Source organism: Thamnophis sirtalis, unplaced genomic scaffold (genome assembly GCF_051295495.1).
Source record: "Thamnophis sirtalis isolate CommonGarterSnake01/CBP01778 unplaced genomic scaffold, rThaSir2_p1.2 scaffold_3, whole genome shotgun sequence".
NCBI classification, from domain to species: Eukaryota; Metazoa; Chordata; class Lepidosauria; order Squamata; family Natricidae; genus Thamnophis; species Thamnophis sirtalis.
In genome coordinates, this window is record NW_028261383.1 from 173,229,111 (window position 1) to 173,255,737 (window position 26,627).

The window sequence follows — 26,627 nt, forward strand, 5'->3', positions numbered from 1 at the left end:
CCTGCCTATCTGTCTATCTAGTTATGGTATCTCTCCCTCTCTCCCTCTTTCTCTCTCCATCCGTCTATCTGCCTGCGTATCTCTCTCTCTTTATCCATCCGTCTATCTGGCTGCCTATCTGTCTATCTAGTTATAGTTGCATCCTCCATCACCTCTTCTCTGCTTCCTTCTCTTCCTTATCACCTGCCCAATCCTAAGAGCAGCTCTGCTACGATTCCATGAGGCAGCCCTGACCTTAGTACAAGTCAAGTTGGTGCAATACAGATCTTGGGAGCAAAGAATGGAAAAGGAAGTCTGAAAAGGTGCAGAAGCAGTTAAGTTTAACTGAGGGGTGGGGGGTGGGGGAAGCAGCCAATAGTTAAGGCACAAGAGTCGAGTCAAATCAATCCGGTTCCTCTTCAATGATTCTACAATGAGTGTGTCAATGTTTCTCAATTTTGGCAACTTTAAGAGGCGTGGGCTTCCATTCCCAGAATTCCCCAGCCAGCATGCTAAAACATGAAAAATACTGGAGTAACTCGTTTGCCTCCAGGAACAAATTGCCCTTGAAATTTTAAACTCTCACTGCGTAGACAGCACATTTATTGTCAGAAGCCACTACATTAAAAAAAAATTGCTTTGTTTTCTTCTTCCACATCAGCAGAAAGTTTAACTTTATTTGTACTTTATTTATATATACCCGTCTCAACTTCTGGGTTGAAGGTGTAAGGCAATGGCTTTGTTGCAACTGATTACAGAAACAAGGATCATGGAAGCAAGTGGCACTTGGCACAACGTTTTGTTTGTGGTTTTATCTATTATATTTGAATCATGTTTAATTTTTTTTTTCCTATTCTGAATGAAAGCAAAAAATCAAGGTGAAAACCACAATTTATTTATTTATTTATTTATTTATTTTATTTTATTTTATTTTATTTTATTTTATTTTATTTTATTTTATTTTATTTTATTTTATTTATTTTATTTTATTTTATTTATTTATTTATTTATTTATTTATTTATTTATTTATTTATTTATTTATTTATTTATTTATTTATTTATTTATTGTATGCCGCCCACTCCGGGCGGCTCACAAAAGACAAGGGAAAGGGGGGAACAAGACAAAGACAACATAATTAAAAACAAAACCAACATTCACAATTTCCGTGGAGGCAGATGCTTCTCAGCTCCCCCCAGCCTGCTGGAACAGCCAGGACTTGGTGGCTTTGTGGAAGGCCGGGAGGGTAGTAAGGGTCCGGATCTCAACAGGGAGCTCGTTGATCACAATGGTGTGATCAAAACGCTGCCCAATCATAAAAAAACAGAGCTTCCATCACACTGTCATGGCTGTCTTCTTGACTTTTTTTTAACCTGTCCTGCAGGTACCTCTCTTTATTACAGCTGTGTAATGCAGGGGATCCGGTGTTTCCCGGAATATAACAGGACATTGCAAAATTAACTTCAATCAAGTGGACACAATGGAAAAAATGGAAGAGGTATGGAGAAAAATAAGCTAAACGGCATGCGGGCTTTCTGGCCCCAACATTTACAGATGTTTCAGGCCACAATGCCCATCGTGCTTGGACTTGCACATCTGGAGATGATCGCACCCTTGGAGGCATTTATGGTTGATTCTGTTCCCAATGGGTGGGTAAGAAGAGGCAGCCAAGTAGAGATATTCCGACAAAAACTTCTGGAAAGTTTTTGAAAACGATCAAAACTATCTTAATAATAATAAGCAATAGACGGCCTTATCCTTCCAAAGAAATATTTTACTCCAAACAGAGTAAAAGAAATTTAAATGAAGCACTTGCTTCTAGTTTTTATAGCTAGGATACAGGCATTCAAATTTCATTGCGTAAGTTTGTCTTTCTATATGCAGTAATTTTCGTGGGAAAGCAAACATTTCTGATTTTTTCACCTCCGCAAAAATTATGCAATGAGAAAAGAGAGAGCTGATTTCAGATTACATTTCTGTACAAAATGACAGAAGGCTCATTTCAGGCAGTTAAGACTAGCCTTCAGTCCAGAAGACGTCAATTGTTGAGGTCCACCCCCGACTGAAATGAATGTATCTGTGTCGTTTTAACTTGTCTTATTTTATTTTTATTTTCTTTTATTTTCTTTCTTTTCCCGTCTGTAAGCCGCCTGGAGTCCTTCGGGATTGGGCGACCTATAAATAAAATTAAACTTACAAACTTACAATTCCTACGATCCCTGGCTAATATGGGAACTAAAATTCTAATACTTGCAGAAATAAAAACCTAGTTGTAGAAGACTTAGTTGGCTTTTTGGACTATCATTTCAGAAATGATAGACGCTGCCTCTTCATAGAATAGAAAGTAGGTCATACAGCCTGATTATCTGTTATATGCGGCATTAGTGTTGCCAGAGGACACACTTAATTGTTCTCCGTGTCTGTGTATGTATAGTGTATACACTTTCCAGATGAAATTGGGTGGGAGGGAGACTTGTCTCTTTCCATTATAGTCAAATCTAAAATAGGATTTTAAACAGAGGTATCACCACAATAAATTATATGAAGGCATGTTTTTCATTCTCCCAGATAGAAGGTTCCTAGGACTGCAGACAGAAGCTATTAAGAGTTTCATTCAACTTTTCACCACTCAAGACTATCCTGGAGGAGAAAAATGGAGGAGGAAGCGATGGGAAAGTTAGAAAAAAACATTAGCACTCTGCTGACAACTGAAAATATTTACTAAAATACAGTATGGTACTCATATTTCAAAAAGGAATACATGGTGAGGATACAGTCATCCAAATGTTTATTAAATCACTGAAACAACAAACTTCAAAAACAGCTAACAGTTCTTCAACGAATACTTGCAATGTCAAATTTTCGCACTGAAACAGATGAAATATGAATCAAGAAGAGAACGGGAGCATGTGCAGAGTACTTTTAGCACATTCTCAAACCTCAGAGTCAGTTTCCAGGCACGGTTCCACCACAAAACCGCGGTAGACTAAAGCGCGCTCGACGAAAGCGCGTACGTGACGTCATCACAGCGCGACGAAAACAGCATGCTGTGAGCGGTAAACTTAAAATTAACGCGTAAATCTAAACCTAACCCCCCCAAACCTAACCCTAAACCTAACCCTAAGCCTAACCCTTAACCTAACCCTAACCCTAACCCTTAACCTAACGCTAAACCTAACGCTAACCCTTACCTAACCCTAACCCTAATGCTTAACGTAACCCTAAACCTAACCCTAACCCTAAACCCAACCCTTACCTTTATGTGAATCGGCTTGCTTTAATTTTATTTTAATTTTAATTTAATTTATTTTTAATTTTATTTGTCGCGCTGCTGATGACGTCAGGTACGCGCTTTAATCGGGCACGCTTTAGTGGACTGCGGTTTTGACGGGTCACGTCCAGGCACATCTGAAGTATTGGGAAAAGTAAGGAGAAATCCGGAGGCCTTGCTCTAAACCAATTTGCTAATTTTCCTGGGTTCACCCATCTTGACAGCTGATGCAGAGGTAGTTCTTGACTAACAACCACAATTAGGACTAGCATTCTCATTGCTAAGCAAGGCGGTTGTTAAGTCAGTTATGCACAATTTTACAAACTTTTTTTGTCGTGATTATTAAGTGAACCGGATTACTGCAGTTGTTAAGCGAATCGAACATTTGTTATGCAAATCGGGCGCTACCCGTTGATTTTTTTTCTTATCGGACGCCATGTGGGAATGTCGCAAATGGCGACCCCAGGATGCTGCACCTGTTGTAAATACATACCAGTTGCTAAGCGCCTGAATTTTGATGACATGACTGGGAGATGCTGGAACTGTTGGAAGTACAAGCACCAGTGGTACTGTTGTAACTTCAAACGGTCGCTGAACAAATGTTTATAAATTGAGGACTACCTGAATGTTCATTGTGATGGTTCACCGACAAAAGGGCGAACGACAAAACCGCGCCCGACTAAACCGCGGTGACAAAACCGCGTATTCTAAAGCGCTCCGACGAATGAGCGCTGAATCGCGGCGACAACAGCGCGGCGACAGAAGTGCGCTGTAAAACTAAAACTAAACCTAACCCTAAACCTAAACCTAAACATAACGCTAACCCTAACCCTAAACGTAACGCTAACCCTAAACCTAACCCTAAATCTAACCCTAAACCTAATCCTAAACCTAACCCTAAACCTAACCCTTACCTTAACTTAAATCGCCCTTCTGCCAACGTGCTTTTGTAAATCGCCCTTCTGCCGACGCGCTGTTGTCGGCTCATTGATGACGTCACGGTTTTAGCGACGCGGTTTAGTCGGGCGCGGTTTTGTCGTTCGCCCTTTTGTCGGGTCACGCATTGTGATCTACTTCGAGTGTCTCCCTAGACAAACCGAATGTGGAGAAAGAAGCTACAAAAGGCAGCTTGGAATCTAGTTGGTCTCAGGAACAATTTTCTAATGATTATTTCCCAGAATTCCAGATCACGAGAGCCACTAATGTAACTCTTAAAGGAATATAGTACACGCCTAGCTTCATGGAAGACCATATTTAGGGCTACCAGCTCTAACAACGCACTACCCTTCAGATGCTTCTGGATCAATTAGCCAGCTATAAGCTGTTGCCCAGGGGACACCCAAATGTGTTAACAGCACACATTCTTCGGGTAGGCTCCTTGACAACTGTGGTGACAGGCAGACAACACATTTGTATACCTGCCCTTTGTATCCTGATCAACACACACTTGAGAACCTCATGGCAGCACGAGAGAATGCAATGAATGTTACTAGTTCCCGGGCAAGGTCTGTTTCAATTGTTATGTATTTTGATCGCGTTTTATATTTTAAATTTTATGTTGTATTGTATGGCTTGTTTTAATGGTCACACTTCTTGCACTAATAAACCAGATGTAGGATACAAAATTCAAGGCCATCACTAAATGGTTCTCGTCTGCCACCCAGTGGTCATTCAGAGTTTTGCAGTCCATTTAACATAGCTCTGATCAAACGGTCTTCTGCAGAACATATACACCTTGTGTAACAGCTGCTGGAGATCAATAAGGAAGAGCTTTTAGCAATAGCAATAGCAATTAGACTTATATACCGCTTCATAGGGCTTTCAGCCCTCTCTAAGCGGTTTTACAGAGTCAGCATATCGCCCCCACAGTCTGGGTCCTCATTTCACCCACCTCGGAAGGATGGAAGGCTGAGTCAACCTTGAGCCGGTGAGATTTGAACCGCTGAACTGCAGATAGCAGTCAGCTGAAGTGGCCTGCAGTACTGCACCCTAACCACTGCGCCACCTCGGCTCTCCCCTCAGATCCGCATTTCTAGCATCCAAAATGCACCTGGGTAGCTACGCCTGCTTTTTAAGGACAGGTGTATCTAACTGGAGCCGATCTGGATGAGTGTCATCTTTCTTAGGTATGGCAAAAAGGACAGTTCCCCAAAAGCTGACAAACTGCAGAGCCACATCAATCTTTTTCTCCGGGATACCAGCAGTAGCTGTGCCCCCATTCACCCCACCAAAACTGAACCAAGCATTCCCACGCTGGGTGGCCTCCCTTAACTATACATGTACGGGAAATCAATGTGTAGAATGTGAAAGAGCAGGAAAGGAGGAAGGGCTTCCCTTAATGCAAATCTTTACAACAAAAGTAAACTCCCAGGGGTTAAATGTATGCAAATGTATGCAAATGTATGCATGTGAAGCACTGGAAGATGGGGTAAAAGAGGAAAATAAGGATAGAAGATTTGGGCTGCACGATTCTTGACTACTTCATACCGTGGCACGACAAAACCGCGGTCCACTAAAGCGCGCCCGATGAAAGCGCGTCGCTGACGTCATCAGCAGCGCGACAACAACGACCGCGGAGAAAAAAGGGCGCTTTAAAAAGCGCTTTGAAAGCAAGCCGATTCACGTTAAGGTAAGGGTTAGGTTTAGGGTTAGGGTTAGGGTTAGGGTTAGGTTAAGGGTTAGGGTTAGGTTTAGGGTTACGTTAAGCGTTAGGGTTAGGTTTAGGGTTAGGTTAAGGGTTAGCGTTAGGTTTAGCGTTAGGTTAAGGGTTAGGTTTAGGGTTAGGTTAAGGGTTAGGGTTAGGTTCAGGGTTAGGTTTAGGGTTAGGTTCAGGGTTAGGTTCAGGGTTAGATTCAGGGTTAGGTTTAGGGTTAGGTTTCGGGGGGTTAGGTTTAGGTTTAGGGATTAATTTTAGCTTTAGCGCTCACAGCGTGCTTTTTTCGTCGCGCTGTGATGACGTCAGGTACGCGGTTTCGTCGAGCGCGCTTTAGTCGACCGCGGTTTTGTGGTGGAACCACTTCATACAGCAGCAAAGAAATGAATAAAAAGTTAGCTCTTTCCTACCATCTAGTGGTCATTCAATTTTTTGCAGCCAATACTTGGTAGTCCTAGAAAAAAGAAGGGGAGAAAAAGTGACCCCTTTCCTTCTACCTGCCTCCCCACTTCAATTCATCTTGATGAGGATTTGTTCGGAGAAGAGTTTTTTCAGCTGGGCCACTTCAGCTGAAAGGGAGGCCAGCTGACAGTGGAGGGAGCGGTTCTCTGCCTGGGGCTCAGGTTCTCGAGGGCCCCCGGGGACTTCCGTTTCACAAGTACTCTCAACTGCCAGGGTACCTGCAGAACACCCTGGGCTTGGTGCCTCTTTCCGTGTCACCAGCCCTCTCCATGTTCCTCCTGGTGAAGAAGGTGGGCAAGGTCCAGATTGTTCTCCAGCTATCTCCTCTGACCCTACCGCTATCTTGAAGCGCAACTTGTGGGGAAGACCTTTGACGCTCTCCCCAGAGTCGTAACGGCCAACACGGCCCAGATCAGCTCCATCAGCTGAAGCCTCGGGGACTAGGCAATGCCTCTCATACATAATTCCTTCCTCTGTCCTGTCGCGCTCCTCAAAAAAGACAGGACTTCCCAAGTTGGAGCTTCCTGGCGTGGAAAAACCAGAGTCCTCAGAACTGGTAGCTGGCTCCGGGTGGAAGGTGCCAGGGTAGTGGGGTAGTTCAGGAGCCCCTGTGAAGTGCTGGGGCAGAGTGGCTGACCGATGGAGTTCACCGGCCAGGGTAAGTGCTGGTTGATCTACTGGATCCCGGATCAAGCCAAAGCGAAACTTGAGAGCTAGGAGTTCTGCCTTCAGGCGGGCGTTTTCCTCCAGCAGGGCCAAAACCCGTCCCTCCAGGGCTAAATCACTGACCCGCCGTTTCTCTCGAGAGCGTTTGGCCGCTTCGTTGTTCTTCTTCCTCTTGTCCCAGTAGCCATCGTCCTTCTTCTCATCTGGGGTGAATTCACGCTTGCGCCGGGCCATGGCCGAGGGCACCCCTTGATCTTTCTGCTGGGCCCCCAGGCTGCCAGCTGCCCTGAGCAAGGACTGGCTTAACAAGTTATTGACGGAGAGGAAAGACGCCGTCTCCTCTGTAAAACAAGACACGGCAGTCTGGAGCTCACACACCGGCGTGGAATTTGGAGGTGCGGGTAGTGGTTCTGAGGGAGGCTGGGTTGGAGGTTCCTCTAAAGGCAGATCCATCTCCCCAAAGTCTGCAAGATGAGAAGAAGGAAAGCAAATCAGAGCATGTTACAGCTGGATTTCCTCAGTGTACCTACTTCGGGAGGGGCAGCAAGGTCCAAGAGAAGGACATGCATACAGCCAGCCTGCTGTTTGGCGTGGCACGACAAAACCACACTCGACTAAACCGCGCCCGATTAAACTGCATCGCTGACGTCATCAACAGGGCGACAACAGCCAGTGCGGAGAAAAAAGGGCGCTTTAAATAGCGCTTTGAAAGCAAGCCGATTCAACTTAAGGTAAGGGTTAGGTTTAGGGTTAGCTTTAGGGTTAGGTTTAGGGTTAGGTTTAGGGTTAGGTTAAGGGTTAGGATGAGGTTTAGGGAGGTTAGGTTTAGGTTTAGGGGTTAATTTTAGGTTTAGCGTTTACAGCGTGCTTTTTTCTCCGCGCTGTTGTTGCGCTGTGATGGATTTCTTTAAAGACTATCCACGGTGGAGATTTTTTTTTGTTTTTTTGTTTTTAAAGGAAAGATTCTTCAATAAGAAACAAAATCAAAATCCATACACTAGCATTGGGTAACATCACATTAAAGCTGTGATCGGGTAGAGCACATTACATAAAATTTAATTCATGAATAAAGGATGGGTTCCTCAGCCACAGTAGCACGTGAGGTATATATATATTAGCTGATGAGAGCTAAATAGCTTGAAATAGATCTATACTAGTCTCCCTTTATTTATTTATCAGCACAAATATAACAAATGTAACAAAAAGGCAACAGTAAAAAAAAAATTGGGTTCTGTCTGGATGGTCTCTTGTGACGAGCCGAAGGACAGAGAATGGAAGTAGTGATCTTCCTCCCATATTTGGGCATACCGGGGGTTGTAATATATATATATATATATATATATATATATATATATATATGTGTGTGTGTGTGTGTGTGTGTGTGTGTGTGTGTGTGTGTATAATTAGATTTGTAAAAATCCAATAGATACCTTTCACCCTGTCTTCGCTGATAACAGATAAGAGCCTATGGCCTAATGGCTAAGATGTCTGCCTAGTATGTAATATAGCCCAGGTTCAAATCCCAGTAAGGGTATGGCTAGCTGATGAGAGCTAAACAGCTTGAAATAGATCTATACTAGTCTCCCTTTATTTATTTATCAGCACAAATTAAAAAAAAACCATATATAAAATTATATTTTATATATATAAAACACATTAGAAAAATAAGTGACAGAAACAGGGAGCAATATCACTATGGATTCTACTGTTTACAATCAGCCCAGGTTCCAAGAGCAAATAGAAGTGTTTATCTTCAACCCTTTGCCTGGCTTTTAAAAAAGAGTAAAACGGTTTATTTCCTTATTCTGCATTCCAGGCTCTGTCGTAACTGGGAACACGCCACCACCTCTCCCACCCACGGCTCCCCTATTACCCAGTTCATCTGCTACATCCTGTCCAAGAACAGGACAAGACATGCTATCCTGTTGAAGGAGCCTTGGCAAAAACTCAATTCAGTTAACAAAATCACCAGAAAAGCCACAACTTTGCTCTCCTAGGGCCGTCCCTAATGTTATTTACTTCCCTCGTGTGCTGTTTCAACTTGGCAGAGTTGAAATACTTATCCGCAAGGCCTTGAACTGGCAGAACTACAGAGCATACATGTAATAGCTATGACGGGCTGCAAAATGCTGCACAATATACTGTAGCTATCCATGCAAGTGATTTATAGCTTCGTTCAATGATTGCTATGGTGATTACATGCTAATGCAGACAAATCTGCAATGGCTAGGTGATGCTATAAATTATCAGCCAAAGGAGTGGGGTGTCTTCTTCAGGGTTCCACCACAAAACCGCGTTCGACTAAAGCGTGCTCGACGAAACCGCATAGCTGACGTCATCACAGGGCGACAACAGCGCGGAGACAGAAGCACGCTGTAAACGCTAAACCTAAAATTAACCCCTAAACCTAAACCTAAACATTTGTAAAAGTTTTTTTTTCCAAAAAATTTCAATTAAAAAAAAAAAGGTTCAGCAGCAAAACTAGAGCCACCGAAAACAAATTTGACCTGCCTTAAGTACGAGTTTGGAATAATAGCAATAGCAATAGCAGTTAGACTTATATACCGCTTCATAGGGCTTTCAGCCCTCTCTAAGCGGTTTACAGAGTCAGCATATATTGCCCCCAACAACAATCCGGGTCCTCATTTCACCCACCTCGGAAGGATGGAATAGCAATAGCAGTTAGACTTATATACCGCTTCCTAGGGCTTTCAGCCCTCTCTAAGCGGTTTACAGAGTCAGCATATCGCCCCCAACAATCTGGGTCCTCATTTCACCCACCTCGGAAGGATGGAAGGCTGAGTCAACCTTGATCCGGTGAGATTAGAACCGCTGAACTGCAATAGCAATAGCAATAGCAGTTAGACTTATATACCGCTTCCTAGGGCTTTCAGCCCTCTCTAAGCGGTTTACAGAGTCAGCATATCGCCCCAAACAATCCGGGTCCTCATTTCACCCACCTCGGAAGGATGGAAGGCTGAGTCAACCCTGAGCCAGCGAGATTTGAACCGCTGAACTAGCAGTCAGCTGAAGTGGCCTGCAGTGCTGCACTCTACCATGATGAAGAAATAGTCATTGGTAGGACATGTTTGGGTCACGGCTGGGTGCAAGAGAGAAAAGGCCTCATGAGTACAGAAGGAGAACTCCATATTCCTCTTGTGAACATTGATTCCTGCTTGTTGACTGACGCTTACCCTATGCCAGTGGAATCTGGGTCATAGGTAGCCATTTCTGCAGGGAAGGGATGAGACCAGAACCTTGACTAGATAGTAAAGAGAGGCATTTTTGAGCCTGGGGGTGGGGGGGGAGCCTTGCTTTTCAGGCTACCTGAGTGGCAACTCGTGAAGCAATCAATGTTTTAAGATAGCTATGCCTTATTCTGAAAACATAACACTGCAAACTCAGAGCCAACAATATATTATAGCAAATAGCAATAGCAATTAGACTTATATACCGCTTCATAGGGCTTTCAGCCCTCTCTAAGCGGTTTACAAAGTCAGCCTCTTGCCCCCAACAATCCGGATCCTCATTTTACCCACCTCGGAAGGATGGAAGGCTGAGTCAACCTTGAGCCGGTGAGATTTGAACCGCTGAACTAGCAGTCAGCTGAAGTGGCCTGCAGTGCTGCACTCTACCATCATGAGGAAATAGTCATTGGTAGGACATGTTTGGGTCACGGCTGGGTGCAAGAGAGAAAAGGCCTCATGAGTACAGAAGGAGAACTCCATATTCCTCTTGTGAACATTGATTCCTGCTTGTTGACTGATGCTTACCCTATGCCAGTGGAATCTGGGTCATAGGTAGCCATTTCTGCAGGGAAGGGCTGAGACCAGAACCTTGACTAGATAGTTAAGAGAGGCATTTTTGAGCCTTGGGGTAGGTGGGGGGAGCCTTGATTTTCAGGCTACTGAGTGGCAACTCGTGAAGCAATCAATGTTTTAAGATAGCTATGCCTTATTCTGAAAACATAACACTCCAAACTCAGAGCCAACAATATATTATAGCAAATAGCCATAGCAATTAGACTTATATACCGCTTCATAGGGCTTTCAGCCCTCTCTAAGCGGTTTACAGAGTCAGCATATCGCCCCCAACAACAATCCGGGTCCTCATTTTACCCACCTGGGAAGGATGGAAGGCTGAGTCAACCTTGAGCCGGTGAGATTTGAACCACCGAACTGCAGATAGCAGTCAGCTGAAGTGCCCTGCAGTGCTGCACTCTAACCACTGCGCCACCTCGGCTCTTCTATATTCAGCTCTATTCTGACCTATCTATCATTTGGGAAAAGAAGGAATATGAAATACTTCTACTGGCATTGCCCAAAGTTCTTTTCTAACATCTAACAACATCGATGACCATAGCAGCAGCATGGATTCTGCGCACGCCTCCGTACTTAAAAAGAGTCACGTGCTGCACTAGGTCTAATGTTTCAGAACAATTTCAGAGGAAATACAACATACTCCTGATCTCCTCCAACGTGGATCTTCCATTGAGTACAAATGGACTGGCTACAGAATATTGGCTTCCGATAGAGGTTTGAGTAGTTAGAACTGCATCTAGGTAAGTGAAGAGAATTCCACAAAAAAATATACATTTTTTTAATCAATCCAGGGGATTTTATATGCACAGCGCTACAGCATTAAACCACACACTGCTTCTGTAGTATTTCTTAAAATTTACACTGTTCTTATCACCACTTGCAGATATTGTATGAGAAGAGCTAGATTAGTTTATGATGACCAAAAAAATCAGAAGCCTAGTAGCACTTTTTTTGACATACAGTTCACTTCGTCAGATACTTAAGAGTGGCTGGACCACTAGACTAATATAGGATTTAAAAGGGGATCTGAATTTAGGAACTTCTCACTCAATTCATCAAAAAAATTTCAGGCAATCTCAGCGTGACCCGTCAAAACCGCGGTCCACAAAAGCACGCTCGACGAAAGCGCGTATGTGACGTCATCACAGCGCGACGAAAAAAATTAAAAATTGAAATAAAAATAAAATTAAAGCAAGCCGATTCACATAAAGGTAAGGGTTAGATTTAGGGTTAGGGTTAGGTTTAGAGCGTTAGGGTTACGTTTAGCGTTAGGTTAGCATTAGGTTTAGCGTTAGGTTAAGGGTTAGGTTTAGGGTTAGGTTTAGGTTAAGGGTTAGGTTTAGGGTTAGGGTTAGGGTTAGGTTTGGGGGGGTTAGGGTAAGGTTTTCGCTTTAATTTTACATTTATCGATCACAGCGCGATGTTTTCGTCGCGCTGTGATGACGTCATGTACGCGCTTTCGTCGAGCGCGCTTTTGTCTACCGCGGTTTTGTGGTGGAACCAATCTCAGAAGGTTTCAACAAACACAATGGGTTGTTAACATATTACAATTATCAGTACTGGAAGAAGGAAGAATTCCCTACTATTCAAGAATGGACGTTAAAAGTAGTAAATTTAGCAGAGGTGGCGAAAATCTCAGCATATTTGAAGGACCATTCAGATGAGAAATACAAGCTGGAATGGAGAAGATGGATTGATTACATTCAAAATAAATATCATACTAAGAAATTTCAATTAGCTTATGAATGAACAAGGAATGTTATAATTTATCTAAATTTAGTTTAATAAAAGGGGAGTTAAAGTACAAGAGGGAGGGAGGATGCTATATAGTTAGTTAGCTTATATTAGTTATGATTGTTAAATGTTTATACCTTGTATTTTGCTCTGGGAAGTTGGGGGGGAGGGAGGGTTGGAGGGGGGAGGGTTGGGTGGGGGGAGGGAAGGGGAAATATTTGTAAAATTTATTAAAACTCTTCAATTAAAAAAAACATATTACATCTTATTAACTGATAAATTGTTTATAATCTATGTGACATGTAATTTGCAGGTTTTGTGCATGTAATCTGCAAATTACATGTCACATAGATTATAAACAATTTATCAGTTAATAAGATGTAATATGCTTTTTTTAATTGAAGAGTTTTAATAAATTTTACAAATATTTCCCTTTCCCTCCCCGCACCGCAACCCTCCCCCCTCCAACCCTCCCTCCCTTCCCGACTTTATATCATCACTGCGGGCACTTTGTGGTGTCACAATATTCCGCACCCACAAGTACTATGGTTCCACCACAAATCCGCGGTAGACTAAAGCGCGCTCGACGAAAGCGCGTACGTGACGTCATCACAGCGTGATGAAAACGGCATGCTGTGAGCGGTAAATTTAAAATTAAAGCGAAAACCTTACCCTAACCCCCCCAAACCTAACCCTAAACCTAACCCTAACCCTAATCCTTAACCTAACCCTAACCCTAAACCTAACCCCTTAACCTAACGCTAAACCTAACCCTAAACCTAACCCTTAACCTAACCCTAAACCTAACCCTAAGCCTAACCCTTAACCTAACCCTAAACCTAACCCTTAACCTAACACTAAACCTAACCCTAAGCCTAACCCTTAACCTAACCCTAACCCTTAACCTAACCCTAACCCTAATCCTTAACCTAACCCTAACCCTAACCCTTAACCTAACGCTAAACCTAACCCTAAACCTAACCCTTAACCTAACCCTAAGCCTAACCCTTAACCTAACCCTAACCCTAACCCTTAACCTAACCCTAAACCTAACCCTAAGCCTAACCCTTAACCTAACCCTAACCCTAACCCTTAACCTAACGCTAAACCTAACCCTAACCCTAACCCTTAACCTAACCCTAAACCTAACCCTAAGCCTAACCCTTAACCTAACCCTAACCCTAACCCTTAACCTAACGCTAAACCTAACCCTAACCCTAACCCTTAACCTAACCCTAAACCTAACCCTAAACCTAACGCTAAACCTAAGGCTAACCCTTAACCTAACCCTAACCCTAACCCTTACCTTTATGTGAATCGGCTTGCTTTAATTTTATTTTAATTTTAATTTAATTTATTTTTAATTTTATTTGTCGCGCTGCTGATGACGTCACGTACGCGCTTTGATTGGGCGTGCTTTAGTGGACCGCGGTTTTGACGGGTCACGAAGTACTATATAAGCAAACTATATAAGCATATCGACATTCCTATGATTAAAATGATTTGACATTGTTTAAATCATATACTTCATCCCTTAATTTCTTTTTTTTTTTTTTTTAAGAGATAAATAACCAGGTAAGTTTAAACTTGTTCACAGACAGTTTATCTTCCAATTCCTCAAAACCCTCTTATGCCAAGTGGCAGATGGGAGAAAACTTTGCTTAGCCATTCAAAAGTCCAAGGGAAGCACGCTCTCTCTCTCTGCACATGCTCAGAGGCATCTCCCGTCCCTAATAAGATAGGGACCTCCAAGCCTTGAATGGAAAGAGATCCAGAAACGCATCTCCTGGTCGGGAGCTGGGGAGGGGGGGGGGGGAAGCGGGTGCTGCTTTCTTTGTTCCCACGGATCGGTGGAGAAAGCCGGGCAGGCCTTATGGTGATGGGGGCGCTGGGGGGGGGGTGTTTCCCTTCCGTTCTCCGTAGAGCTCATAACGGGTTCGTGGGCGCTTCGGCGGAAGGCAGGGAGGCGGCGGAGGGGCAGCGGGAGGGAAAGAGGGCGGCGGCGGCGGCGGGACGGAATGAAAGGGGGCAAAGAGGAAGATCCTACAAGCCTACGAACAAAGGAGCGGAGCGGCGCGGCTGCCCTTGGGAAAAGCCTCCTCGGTCGTTAAGCGCAGGGAGGAGGGATGGGTTGACCCAGTTCTCAACAGGAGCGACCTACATATCCTGCACAGCCTCCTGACACGCGAAGGTGTAATAATTGTTCGTAACTACGGGTAACCTCCGAGTAACCGAGAGACCGAGCATAACCCTCCCCTCCCAAGCCTGAGATTCACACACACACACACACACAAACACACACAAACACACAAAACAGACGGAGTATAACCCTCCCCTCCCAAGCCTGAGATTCACACACACACACACAAACACACACAAACACACAAAACAGACGGAGTATAACCCTCCCCTCCCAAGCCTGAGATTCACACACACACACAAACACACAAACACACACACACACAAGAACAGACGGAGTATAACCCTCCCCTCCCAAGCCTGAGATTCACACACACACACACACACAAACACACACACACACAAGAACAGAGGGAGTATAACCCTCCCTTCCCAAGCCTGAGATTCACACACACACACAAACACACAAAACAGACGGAGTATAACCCTCTCCTCCCAAGCCTGAGATTCACACACACACACAAACACACAAAAACGCAGACGGAGTATAAGTCTCCCTTCCCAAGCCTGAGATTCTTTGGAGCAAGAAGATCTGGGATCAAACAGGAGAGCGACGTGTACAAGCGTCACTTTGACACACACACAACACAACACAACACAACACAACACACCCACCCATTAAGAGCTTGGAAGCCAAAGAGAACCCGCGAGGCTTTGGGCTCAATCGACCTGCTGCGGCCCCCGAGAGAGAGAGAAGCCCACCCAAAGGCGTCTTGCGGCCGGGCCCGCGTCTCCCTTCCGCCCCGGCGGCGTCCCTTCGCTTGGCCGGAGGGCGTCCGCTGCGCAGTCTGGGACCGGAGGGGGGGGGCGCCGCAGCGACAATTCGCCTCCGCCCCTGAGAGGCGCCTCCCCAGCGCATCGGAGACGCCCTCGCCGAGCGGAGTTCAGCCGAGGACGCCGCCTTACCCGAGTTCACTCCGGCAGCCGGCCAGAGGGAAGGAAGCGCGGAGCCGCCGAGCCAGGCCAGCGGCTCGGCTCGTGTTTCACACCGGGGTGTCTTGCGTTACCGCCTCGGGCTGCCCCCGGAGGAACCTTTGGCTCCGTGCCGCCGGGCGACTTCCACCGCTTCGGCTTTCGCCGGAGCCTCCGGAGGACAACAGGCAGCGCAGTCAGCAAATAACAGCACAGCAGCAAGAAGCCGGTGCCTCCGGCTGGGGAATCTGCCAGGACTCTCCTCGTTCAAAGCCTCCAGTTCGGGTTCCCCTCCTCCCCTTCCTCTCCCCTCCCCGTTCACAGGGGCCAAATAGCAATAGCAGTTAGACTTATATACCGCTTCATAGGGCTTTCAGCCCTCTCTCAGCGGTTTACAGAGTCAGCATATTGCCCCCAACAATCCGGGTCCTCATTTTACCCACCTCGGAAAGGATGGAAGGCTGAGTCAACCTTGAGCTGGTGAGATTAGAACCGCTGAACAGTCAGCCGAAGTGGCCTGCAGTACTGCACTCTAACCACTCCGCCACCTCGGCTCTAGATAGATAGATAAATAAGAGATTGGATGGATGGATGGATGGATGGATGGATGGATGGATAGACAGACAGACGGATATAGATAGATAGATAGATAGATAGATAGATAGATAGATAGATAGATAGATAGATAGATAGATAGATAGATAGATAGATAGATAGATAGATAGATAGATATGGATGGATGGATGGATGGATGGATAGATAGCAATAGCAGTTAGACTTATATACCGCTTCATAGGGCTTTCAGCCCTCTCTAAGCGGTTTACAGAGTCAGCATATCGCCCCCACAGTCTGGGTCCTCATTTCACCCACCTCGGAAGGATGGAAGGCTGAGTCAACCCTGAGCCGGTGAGATTTGAACCGCTGAACTGCAGATAACAGTCAGCTGAAGTGGCCTGCAGTACTGCACCCTAACCACTGCACCACCTCTGCTCTTTTAGGCCAAAGGATCTTTGACTGTATTGCTGGGAAGGAGGGTAACATGTTTTTAAAATAAGCAAAAGTTGTCAAAAATAAAAGAAAGGATGAGGCAGTCTGGAGTGGCTGATTATGTGCCATTGAAAGTCATTTTCAGCTCTATGGAGATTCTCTGCCATCCAGTTCATGGTTGTCCCAAAGATGCTTTTTTTCAAGAGGCAACTGGACTTTCTGGTTTTTCTTTGAAGATGTTTCGCTTCTCATCCAAGAAGCTTCTTCAGCTCTGACTGGATAGCAATAGCAATAGCAGTTAGACTTATATACCGCTTCATGGGGCTTTCAGCCCTCTCTAAGCGGTTTACAGAGTCAGCATATTGCCCCCAACAACAATCCGGGTCCTCATTTTACCCACCTCGGAAGGATGGAAGGCTGAGTCAACCCTGAGCCGGTGAGATTTGAACAGCCGAACTGCAGTCAGCTGAAGTAGCCTGCAGTGCTGCATTTAACCACTGCGCCACCCCGGCTCTTATGGGGCTGGGGGGGGGGGGGAGGTAAGGATTTATATTTCTTACAGACAGCTGGTCATTTGCATCCTTTCAGAGAGGTGTTGACACACTTGGAGGTTTATGTGTCCTCAGGGTCACCCGAATAATGCAAATGTAGTCAACAAAATATATGTGGGCTATAAATTGAAGGTATGTCTTCCTCTATGCATGTTTCAGCCCTGTAATGGAAACCCTCTTACAACCACAATTTTTTAAAAAAGTTTTTATTGTTTTTATTAAGGAAAAAAGCACAAAAAAATAATAATCTTTCATTACATCTTGTAGAAAGCGTATCCACTGGTTACAGGTACATTTCGTGCGTTTCTTCCACAAATTGTTACATATATTTTATTCAGTTTAGGTTGTACATTATAGAATTTAGTATGTTTTACTGTCACTATACCACAATTTTCATTTAATTAGGATTTTAAAAACACAACCACCTACTGGCATTTTTTTTCCCAGTCTCAATGAATCTGCCATAACTTTACATCTTTATACCATATTCTAAGAGAAAATCAATTTAAAAAATATCTAACATTCCCTCTCCTCCACCCCAACTCACAGATTAACACTTCTGTCCATTTTACCTTTACATACAACTGTATGTAGGTATCATTAAATATTATCCATTAACATTTCTTTATTGTTATTGTAGTTAGCTAAAAAATTATTTACTATTTTTCTCACCTCTCCTCTCAACAGGCCCAAGAGAGATTTACCTTTATAACCATCTCTAAACAGAAATTTATTAATAAGTATTAACAAAATAACCATTTAAAGTCTAAGACAATCTAAAAGATGTTGAATTTCTAGTTAATAATCACCAAAATTATACATTAACACTTCCTTCTCGTTATTATAGTTAAGGGGGAAAAAACCAATTGTTTGCTATTTATATCACATCTCCTCTCTTCTGATCCAAATTATTATCATAACAAGATCTGAACAAATAATTTGCAAGTTTTATAAGTCTTTTCACCAAATATTAGTTTACAATTTATGGCCCGGTTATTTATCCTAATTAAGGTTATCATTTCATTATTAATATCATAGTAAATTATATGTTAACGAATAAACATTCAATGATGATCTAAAACAGTCCAGAAAATACTAAAATCCCTACTTATTAATCATCAAAAGTTAGCTAATTTTTATCATCGAGTGGCATTATCAACCAGTGTCTTTCCAGTAGCAAAATGGTCCTTTCTCTCTCGCCAGCTGTATTACAACCACAATTTTAACTTCCATCATTAAGTGATGCAGTTAAAATTGAGTCACACACGATTTTATGTCTTTTGCTGCAGTTGTTAAGCGAATCGCACAGTTGCTAAGCACCTGAATTGTAATCACATGATCATAGGGATACTGTGGCAGTGGTCATCCGTGCAAGGACCAGTCCATAAGTCACTTATTTTTAACTTTGTTGTAACTTCAGATGGTTGCTATATGAATGGTTATAAGTCAAGGACTACTTATAGTTCCTATACAATTCATTGGACTTATCTCCAAATGTATACGCACTCAGAACATTTTACTGATACGGTATAGAACTAGTTTCTGAAATGCAATTAAGGGAGGTGAATAGCATAAACTCTTAAGGCAGGTCAGTCAAACTGGCAGCTCATGGGCCGGATATGGCCCGCACAGGTCATACCCATCCCAGCTTCACAAAGGGAAAAAAATGTCACAATACATTACGATCCAGTCCGCGACATGATTGGGTTTGACACCCCTGCTGTTAAGTGATGTATCACTTAGCATCACTAAGCAACTTGCATTCATCTTTTGGAATAGGAATCAAGAGAGGCCAAATGAAACAGAGGGATGAAATACTGACAGGTATCCAAAGTTGAACTTGGACTATAATTCTTGAGATACTTTCTGTGATTTTATTTTGAATTGAATTAGCCCTCTAGAGACCCACATGTAAGTTAAAAATGCATTCCTATGTGTTTTCAGTAATTCTAAGTAGAATTGCACAATATTTCAGTTGCCTTCCCTAATGGTGAGCAAAGAATGAATAATATTTTGTGTTTAATTGAATATTGAGATTAATTTGAAATCACTGAAAATGCATTTAAGCATTTAAAAAATCCAACATTATAGCTACTATTACTATTATTATATTTTCTGAAAAATTAAGTGCATCTAGACTTGATCCTGTAGGTATTGATGTGATCAACCAGCTTTCCACTGATTCTCTTCTGTGTATCAACTTTCCCACCATCAGTCCTTTTGTATTCTTCCATCACCTCTTCCACTCTGTGGTTCTGGCAGCTTCCTACAGCAGGTAATAATTTACTCGCACCTTCTAGGAAACTAGTACTGATGGGAGGAAGGTGAAATGAAAGAGGCAAACAAAATGGAACAAGTATGGTCTGTGTGTGTTAAAATGATAATTATTTACAGTAGCTAGTGTGGGAAGTTATCGCCCAGCCCTCTCCCAGAAAAATGAAATATCCTAGGAAATATTGAAAAGGCAGAATATTTCTCTGGATGTGAAAAGAAAGAAGCATGTTTTAAAAGACAGAATAGCTGCCTGTAGCTTCCTGCCCATCCCCACTTTGTCAATGGGCCATTAAAAAGGCAAAGCTAGTCCACTTTACATAATAAAGGCTTCTCCACTGCAGCTGCAGGGGGAGGGGTGGGATTTAAAAAGGGCCATCATCTGTTTGCAATTCTCATCTTTTTTTTCTGTTGCTTTTTCAGTGCACTACATCCGTTAAGCGCTGGTGGGACGGTTGGGTGTGTGTTTATTCCTGTTTTTGATTGTTTCTGAGCCACCTAGGATCATTGTTTGAGATAGGCAACTGTTGTGACTCAGCAGCAGTTTGCTGTGAGTTGAGTCAGGATGCAGGAATAACAATGCAGCTGGGGCTCGTTAGTGTCGTCTTCTGGAGATAAAAGGACTGATGGTGCCACGCCCTGGTTGCAGAAGTCAACGTTCGTCGTTCGTTCATGGTTCATGGTTCATCGGTCGTGGTTTGTTTGTGAGAGGCACTTGGAGAAGTGATTTGCTTTCTGTAACCCTGATTCAAAGAGACACTTGGAGAAGTGATTTGCTTTCTTTCTGTACACCTGGTTTGGCCGTAAGAGATCTTTGTTTTTGCATTCTGTTATCTTCTTGCCAGAGACTTTATTTATGTTTATTTTTGGGCTCGCAGCCAGTGTGAGCCAGGACTGATAAAGTTCTTTCCTTTTAAGTCTGTCTGCCTGTCGTCTTTGAGCGCAACCATATAAAATAAATAAGTAAATGAAATAGAGTGGCTAGTTTTACAATATCTTTCGATTTGTAGTGCTGGAAATTGTGCGAAAGCAATATCTGAATGTGAAACACACGAGAACCTTGAAAATATGTTTTCTATCATGCAGTATTACAGCATGACTCCAACCTGTGAATCCATATGGCCCAAAAGGAGAACACAAAAAAATGGAGTTACAGATATGAGGTGTACAGTAAATGCCTTATATCCTCAGTATCTACTTGCAAGCTCAAGCTTGTGTTTGTTTTGGCAGTGCGGTTCCAGTGAAACCGAGATTTTGATTCTCGCTTAATCCTCTCCTAGGATTACATAAGCGCTGATCCAGGATGTGATTAACTTTTTTTGCCAGGTGGAAGGTACTTCAAACAAATGGGCAAACTGCCATCGCATTGTGCAGGTGTACTTGATGTAATCCACCTCTTTCCCAGCCTCTCTCTTGCAAACACGCTCCATAGATTACGCAAGCACTTATTACTGTTATGTAAGGGACTGGCATCAAACCAGTATACCTTGTACTGTATCTCAGATCGTTTCATAACAGCTGGGAAACATCAACAAAAAAAACCCACAGATGAGGTAGGGAGAAAACAGAAACAACACATTATTACCCATGAAGAACATATGCTAAGGTGCCATGCTATCAGGCTGGGTGCATACAGTAAGATCCCACAGATTGGGCCTCCTTCAGATGCCGTCAGCCAGACAGTGCCGGCTGGCAGGCCCCCGGAGGGGCTCCAACTCTTTGGAATCAGCTACCCCCAGAGATCCGGACCTCGCCCACTCTCATGGCCTTCAGGAAAGCTGAAAAACCTGGCTGTTCCGGCAGGCCTGGGGCTGTTGACCTCACTGTTGAGGTCCAGCCCCGATTAGAATGAATTTATGTTGTGATTTTAAACTGTCTTTTTTTCTCTCTTTTTTTTCTATCTTTTTTTTGTAAGCCGCCCGGAGTCCTTTGGGATTGGGCGGCATATAAATCTTGATAATAAATAAATACAGTATGCTTAATAACACTTGGATCCTCTCGTTCTCTTATCTGACCTGTGAATGGGTAGCTGAAATTCACTCTAAAAAGTTGTGGTGAATTTCGAGACGTGACAGCTCTATCCAAGGAAAGGATTATCAATATGAAACAAAGAACAATGTAAATTCTAACGAGGTCCTTTATGTTAATTAGGGAGAATCCTGCTTTTGAATTAAAGCACAATGCTGTGGATAGCTGGTTTGAGACAAGGGGAGCCTGAAAGATAAGGAAAGGCAACCTAGTCATTGTGAGCAGATTCATCTGATTTTCTTTTTTTTTTTTTGTGGTTGCTCTACACTCCATTGAAATGCACTAAAAGCGCCTTCTAAAAACAGTGAGAAAACTAGAGTGATATTTTTCCCCTCGAAATGTCTTATGCCACTCCAGGAAAGAGAAAAAGTAGAATGGCAGAAGGATGAAGAATGATAAGTTGTTTTTTTTAAATATAAGAAATAAAAGACCAGCAAGGAGGGTGAACATGTGTGTACAGTGGGTTGGGGGAGGTCATAGCAGTGCATTCATTATATAACATGCATCAGCATAGAACTTAATGTTCCCAGGTGGTTATTTATAGTGTTTCTTATTGCCTGTCCTCACTCTCTGCACTAGGATTAGCTGCTCATAGCCAAGCCAACTGGGAAGGGAGGGATTGCTGGATTATCCAGCAGGCCTGGAAAAGGGACGGAATGTAGTGCTGTGCAAAATACTGAAGATGCACATATCTCACTGTTTTACAGACCAATGCTCTTCGTGTTACAGGAAAGCAAGCCAAGCTAGATCTTTAGTTTGTGGGACACGGCCTAGTAGTGATTCTAATGGTTGAGTTCCTTTTGTAAAACTGTAGCCTTCCCCTTCGCTATTATACAGGGGAAAAAGGAAACGAGCTTCATTTTAAGAAATGCAAAGAAGCAAAATATGGACATTGTTTGTTTGCCCATCCAAAGTTCTCCCAATCCTAAATAAAATGAAACATCATGGGAACCAAGCCCCAAATGCAATACTTCCTTTAATATTACAGAAGAAATAACACTGATGTACTGTATTGAAGGAACCATAAAATACTGTAGATTGAAAGACCCGCTGAGAGAATTTGTTTTAGAATCAAAGCCACAATGTTTGGCTGGATGGCACATATTGGAGGTTTCTTCAATAACTTATTTATTATTACATTTGATAATTGCATTGGTTTGCCGCCCATCTCTCGGTGGGGCTACTCTGGGCAGCTTAGAATGTAGAATGTAAAATTATAAAAAAGGTAAATAGAACTACTGTAAAATAATGAAACAATAAAAACAAATAATGAAAGTACAATATGAATTAAAAGATGGGCAGGGAGGCAGCAGGAGGAGCAAAGGGGGAGGTGGGCTCTGCTATTAATATAATAGCCACCTCCAATGTGATACTCCCCTATTGTGTCCCCAGGCCAATGGGCAGAGCCAGCACTTATGGAGGAACAGGAAGATGGAGGCAGATCTCCACCGCGGGAGGGGGGGGGGCAGAATGTTCCGGTGCTGAGCAGAAGTGGGTTCCTACCAGTTCGCACCTATTTGGTAGAACCAGTTCGTCAAATCTACCGAACCAGTTAGAAGAGGTTCCACCAGTGGACCCGGAAAGCAGGCCACACCTACAGAAGAGGCTCCAAAATTTTTTTGAAACCCACCACTGCCCCCCCCCACACACAGAGACAGACAGACTGACACAGAGAGAGAAAGAAAGAGAAAGAAAGGAAGAAAGAAAGAAAGAAAGAAAAAAAGAAAGAAAAAGAGTGTGAGAGAGAGATGAAAGAAAAAAGGGACAGAGAGACAAAAGGAAGGAAAGAGAGAGAGAGAGAAAGAAAGAAGGAAAGAAAGAAAGAAAGAAAGAAAGAAAGAAAGAAAGAAAGAAAGAAAGAAAGAAAGAAAGAAAGAAAGAAAACAAACACATGGCTGGCAAGCCACTCCCACCAGGTCACATAGCTGGCAAGCCACTCCCACAAAGGAGGCCACACCCACAGAGTAGGTTCGAAAAATGTTTGAAACCCACCCCTGGTGCTGAGGCAGAGAAGACTTCTCCTTGATCCCACCGACCAGAGTTCCTTGACAGACAAGTCTCTTTTGCTGGCACTAGTAAGATGCGCCTGGCCTAGTAAGTTGACACGGTTCATCAAGTAATCTGGACTCACGCCATGGTGGGCTTTAAAGGTCATAACCAACACCTTGACCCTTGAACTGACCCGGAAGCAAACCAGCAACCAGTGCAGCTCCTCGTGTAGCAGTGGAACATGGGCCATTGTAGAGGCCTCAAAGACTGTTCACACTGCCACACTCTGCACTAACTCAAGCTTCTGAATGCATTTCAGGAGTAGCCCCATGTAAAGTAAATTGCAGTAGTCCAGCCAAAACATTACTAGGGCTTGCAGGACTAAGCACACAGAGTCCTGATTCAGGAAAGGCCACAGCTGGTGCACAGACCAATGTTGGGCAAAAAAGCTTTCCTAGCCATGCCCACCACATGTTCTTTGAGCAGGAGTATGAAACCCTTTTCCTGGCCATTATTTCAACGAGCAATTTGCTAGTTAAGAGGTTTGTTCTTCTGTATTTTAGTGGGTACATGCTAATTTATATGATAGTGGCAACTATCCTACAACTATAAGAGCATTTGTCAAAACATACTATGAAATAATATAAAATTGGTTTAATTGGTTATTTTCATTACATACATTTTTATAATGCTAGATTGGAAATAAATCTACCCTATTTAGTGCACACAATGTTTTATCAAGGACCACATCATGCCATTATGTCACACTTATAAACTGATTAGGAGCCTGTTGCTAACTGTGAATTGCCATAGACCAGTGTTTCTCAACCTTGGCAACTTGAAGATGTCTGGACTTCAACTCCCAGAATTCCCCAGCCAGCGAATGCTGGCTGGGGAATTCTGGGAGTTGAAGTCCGGACATCTTCAAGTTGCCAAGGTTGAGAAACACTGCCATAGACTATAGACATGTGGTCTATATAGAGAGAACCAAAGCTCTATGGTTGAAATTTGTTCATATGCTAAAGAGGTGTTAGATAAAAAAAATTAATAAAAAAATAACTTGGTATAATAGATATCAATTAATACAAAATTTGATTAGGAGATCAAAGTACACGTGCTTGGTATTTCTATGAATATTTCTGGTTTTCTCTAAACGTGGCTATATCCTTCTGTCGGTACTTTTCATGAATTGAAGCCTATATACAACATCTCTCTTTGTGTTGCGGGTCTCTATATAATTTTTTTTTATTTCAACCATGTTTTGACATTTCCATTGTTGTGTGTAGCAAAATGTTTTGCTACCTAACTAGAAATATCAACTGTCACCCACCTGTGAAAGGCACAATGCCATACAAATCACAGTATTTCAGTATGCTTTTCATCTATCTGGAAATAAAATATGATATGAATAAGTAACAGTTTGAGTTTTTCAAATACTCCCCAATTTGACGGTCTAATAATTTCCACTGATGTTGTTTAGATATTTATCAAGGGCATTTAGCTGGCCACTCAAACAGTGTGACTCCAGATGGCATGCAAATATCTTCTACAACGAACACAAAACCCAGTGAAAAACAACCTACCACATTAGAAACTAATTAAAATAATAAAATAATGACTCGGGCTAAACTATACTGTAACTTATTCAATTGGAAGTCTATTCATTGTAATCAAAAGGCCTGGAGAAAGAGCCAGGTGATAGCTGCTTTTCTAAAGGCAAGAAGGTTCAGGCCCAACCATTTATTGGGGAAAGATTGTTCCAAAGCGCAGGTCCCAGCACTGAGAAAACATATTGCCCCCGTCCCATCAGTTGGAGTGCACACACACACCCCCCTTTTGGGAAGCCTTTGGGACAGGCAGGTACCCTTGGATCAGGCAGTCCTATAAATAATCTGGTCCTATGTCATCTAGGGCTTTGCAGACAATCAGGACCTGAAATAGCAGTTAGACTTATATACCGCTTTCAGCCCTCTCTAAGCGGTTTACAGAGTCAGCATATTGCCCCCAACAACAATCCGGGTCCTCATTTTACCCACCTCGGAAGGATGGAAGGCTGAGTCAACCCTGAGCCGGTGAGATTTGAACAGCCGAACTGCAGAACTGCAGTCAGCTGAAGTAGCCTGCAGTGCTGCATTTAACCACTGTGCCACCTCGGCTCTCTCTCTGAAATTGTGCCCAGAATCTAAAACACAAAGACTGCACTCCATCAGACCATTACACTTTCATTCACCTATTTTACATCCTTCCTTTATTCTTAGTTTCACAGACTCAAGAGATCCCTTCCTTTCATCTTTGTCCCTTCCTATTTACTCCTCTGGCATTCTAAATCATAATCTTCCACATACCTTTATTAGTGCCATCAATTGATGGCCTCATAGATATTGACTTGCATCACCTTGTAGGAAGTTATCACCCAGCCCTCTCCCAGAAAAAAAATGAAATATCCTAGGAAATATTGAAAAGGCAGAATATTTCTCTGGATGTTAAAAGGAAGAAACATGTTTTAAAAGACAGAATAGCTGCCTGCAGCTTCCTGCCCACCCCACTTTGTCAATGGGCCATTAAAGCCTGAACTAGTCCACCTTACATAACAAAGAGTTCTCCCCTTCAGCTCCAGAGGGATGGGATTAAGGCATGATAATATTGGCACTTTACCCAACTCCCTACGTGGCATCTGAGAACTCAACCAAACCTGGATTCAAAACGCAGCCTAGAGAGTTGCCCCTGCATGGCTCCATGGGAGTCTGACAACCAATCAGAATACAAGCTCAAGATCAAAGGCCAGAGAGGGCATAAAACCAGGGACTTTCAGCATCTCAGCCCTTCCTTCTCTTCTTCTCCACCAACATTGAAGCATGTGATCACCTTTTCTGTTCAGGGCTCAAGCCATGTGGTCCTGTCCACCATTAAAGCCATCTTTCCAAGCAGTCTCCGTGTCTCCAGTGTCTTTTTCCCCACTTGGAGCCGAACCCAGAAGGACATTTCTTCCAACAATCTAATATGATCAATCAAGGTTTTCACATAGCATTTTTTTAGCAAGACAGAGAAAATAAGACTTGGTTTCCATACCCTACGGAGAACTGATCAGTTTTGGGCATACTGGTG

General features: G+C 43.2%; 1 protein-coding gene across 3 annotated transcripts; it reads right to left on the reverse strand.

Annotated features, from left to right (window-relative positions):
* Window positions 1-6,087: 6,087 nt before the first annotated feature.
* On the reverse strand, window positions 6,088-26,592 carry LOC106548500 (uncharacterized). 3 transcript variants are annotated; one of them, XM_087710969.1, is made up of 2 exons: window positions 24,853-26,592; window positions 6,088-7,494 (listed from the first exon to the last, which is right to left on the reverse strand). In XM_087710969.1, the coding sequence occupies exons 1-2, from the start codon at window positions 24,902-24,904 to the stop codon at window positions 6,413-6,415; spliced, it is 1,134 nt and encodes a 377-aa protein (XP_087567095.1). In that variant the 5' UTR covers window positions 24,905-26,592; the 3' UTR covers window positions 6,088-6,412. The 3 variants fall into 3 exon arrangements, with proteins under 3 accessions (XP_087567095.1, XP_087567096.1, XP_087567097.1); XM_087710970.1 differs by lacking the exon at window positions 24,853-26,592 and adding an exon at window positions 15,400-15,625; XM_087710971.1 differs by lacking the exon at window positions 24,853-26,592 and adding an exon at window positions 15,487-15,568.
* Between the last annotated feature and the right edge of the window lie 35 nt (window positions 26,593-26,627).

Coding starts and splice junctions, on each gene's coding strand:
- LOC106548500 (XM_087710969.1), bottom strand. CDS start 24,904: ATGAAAAGCATACTGAAATACTGTGATTTGTATGGCATTGTGCCTTTC. Junction 7,495..24,852: donor TGGCATTGTGCCTTTCACAG/GTGGGTGACAGT, acceptor CTCATCTTGCAG/ACTTTGGGGAGATGGATCTG.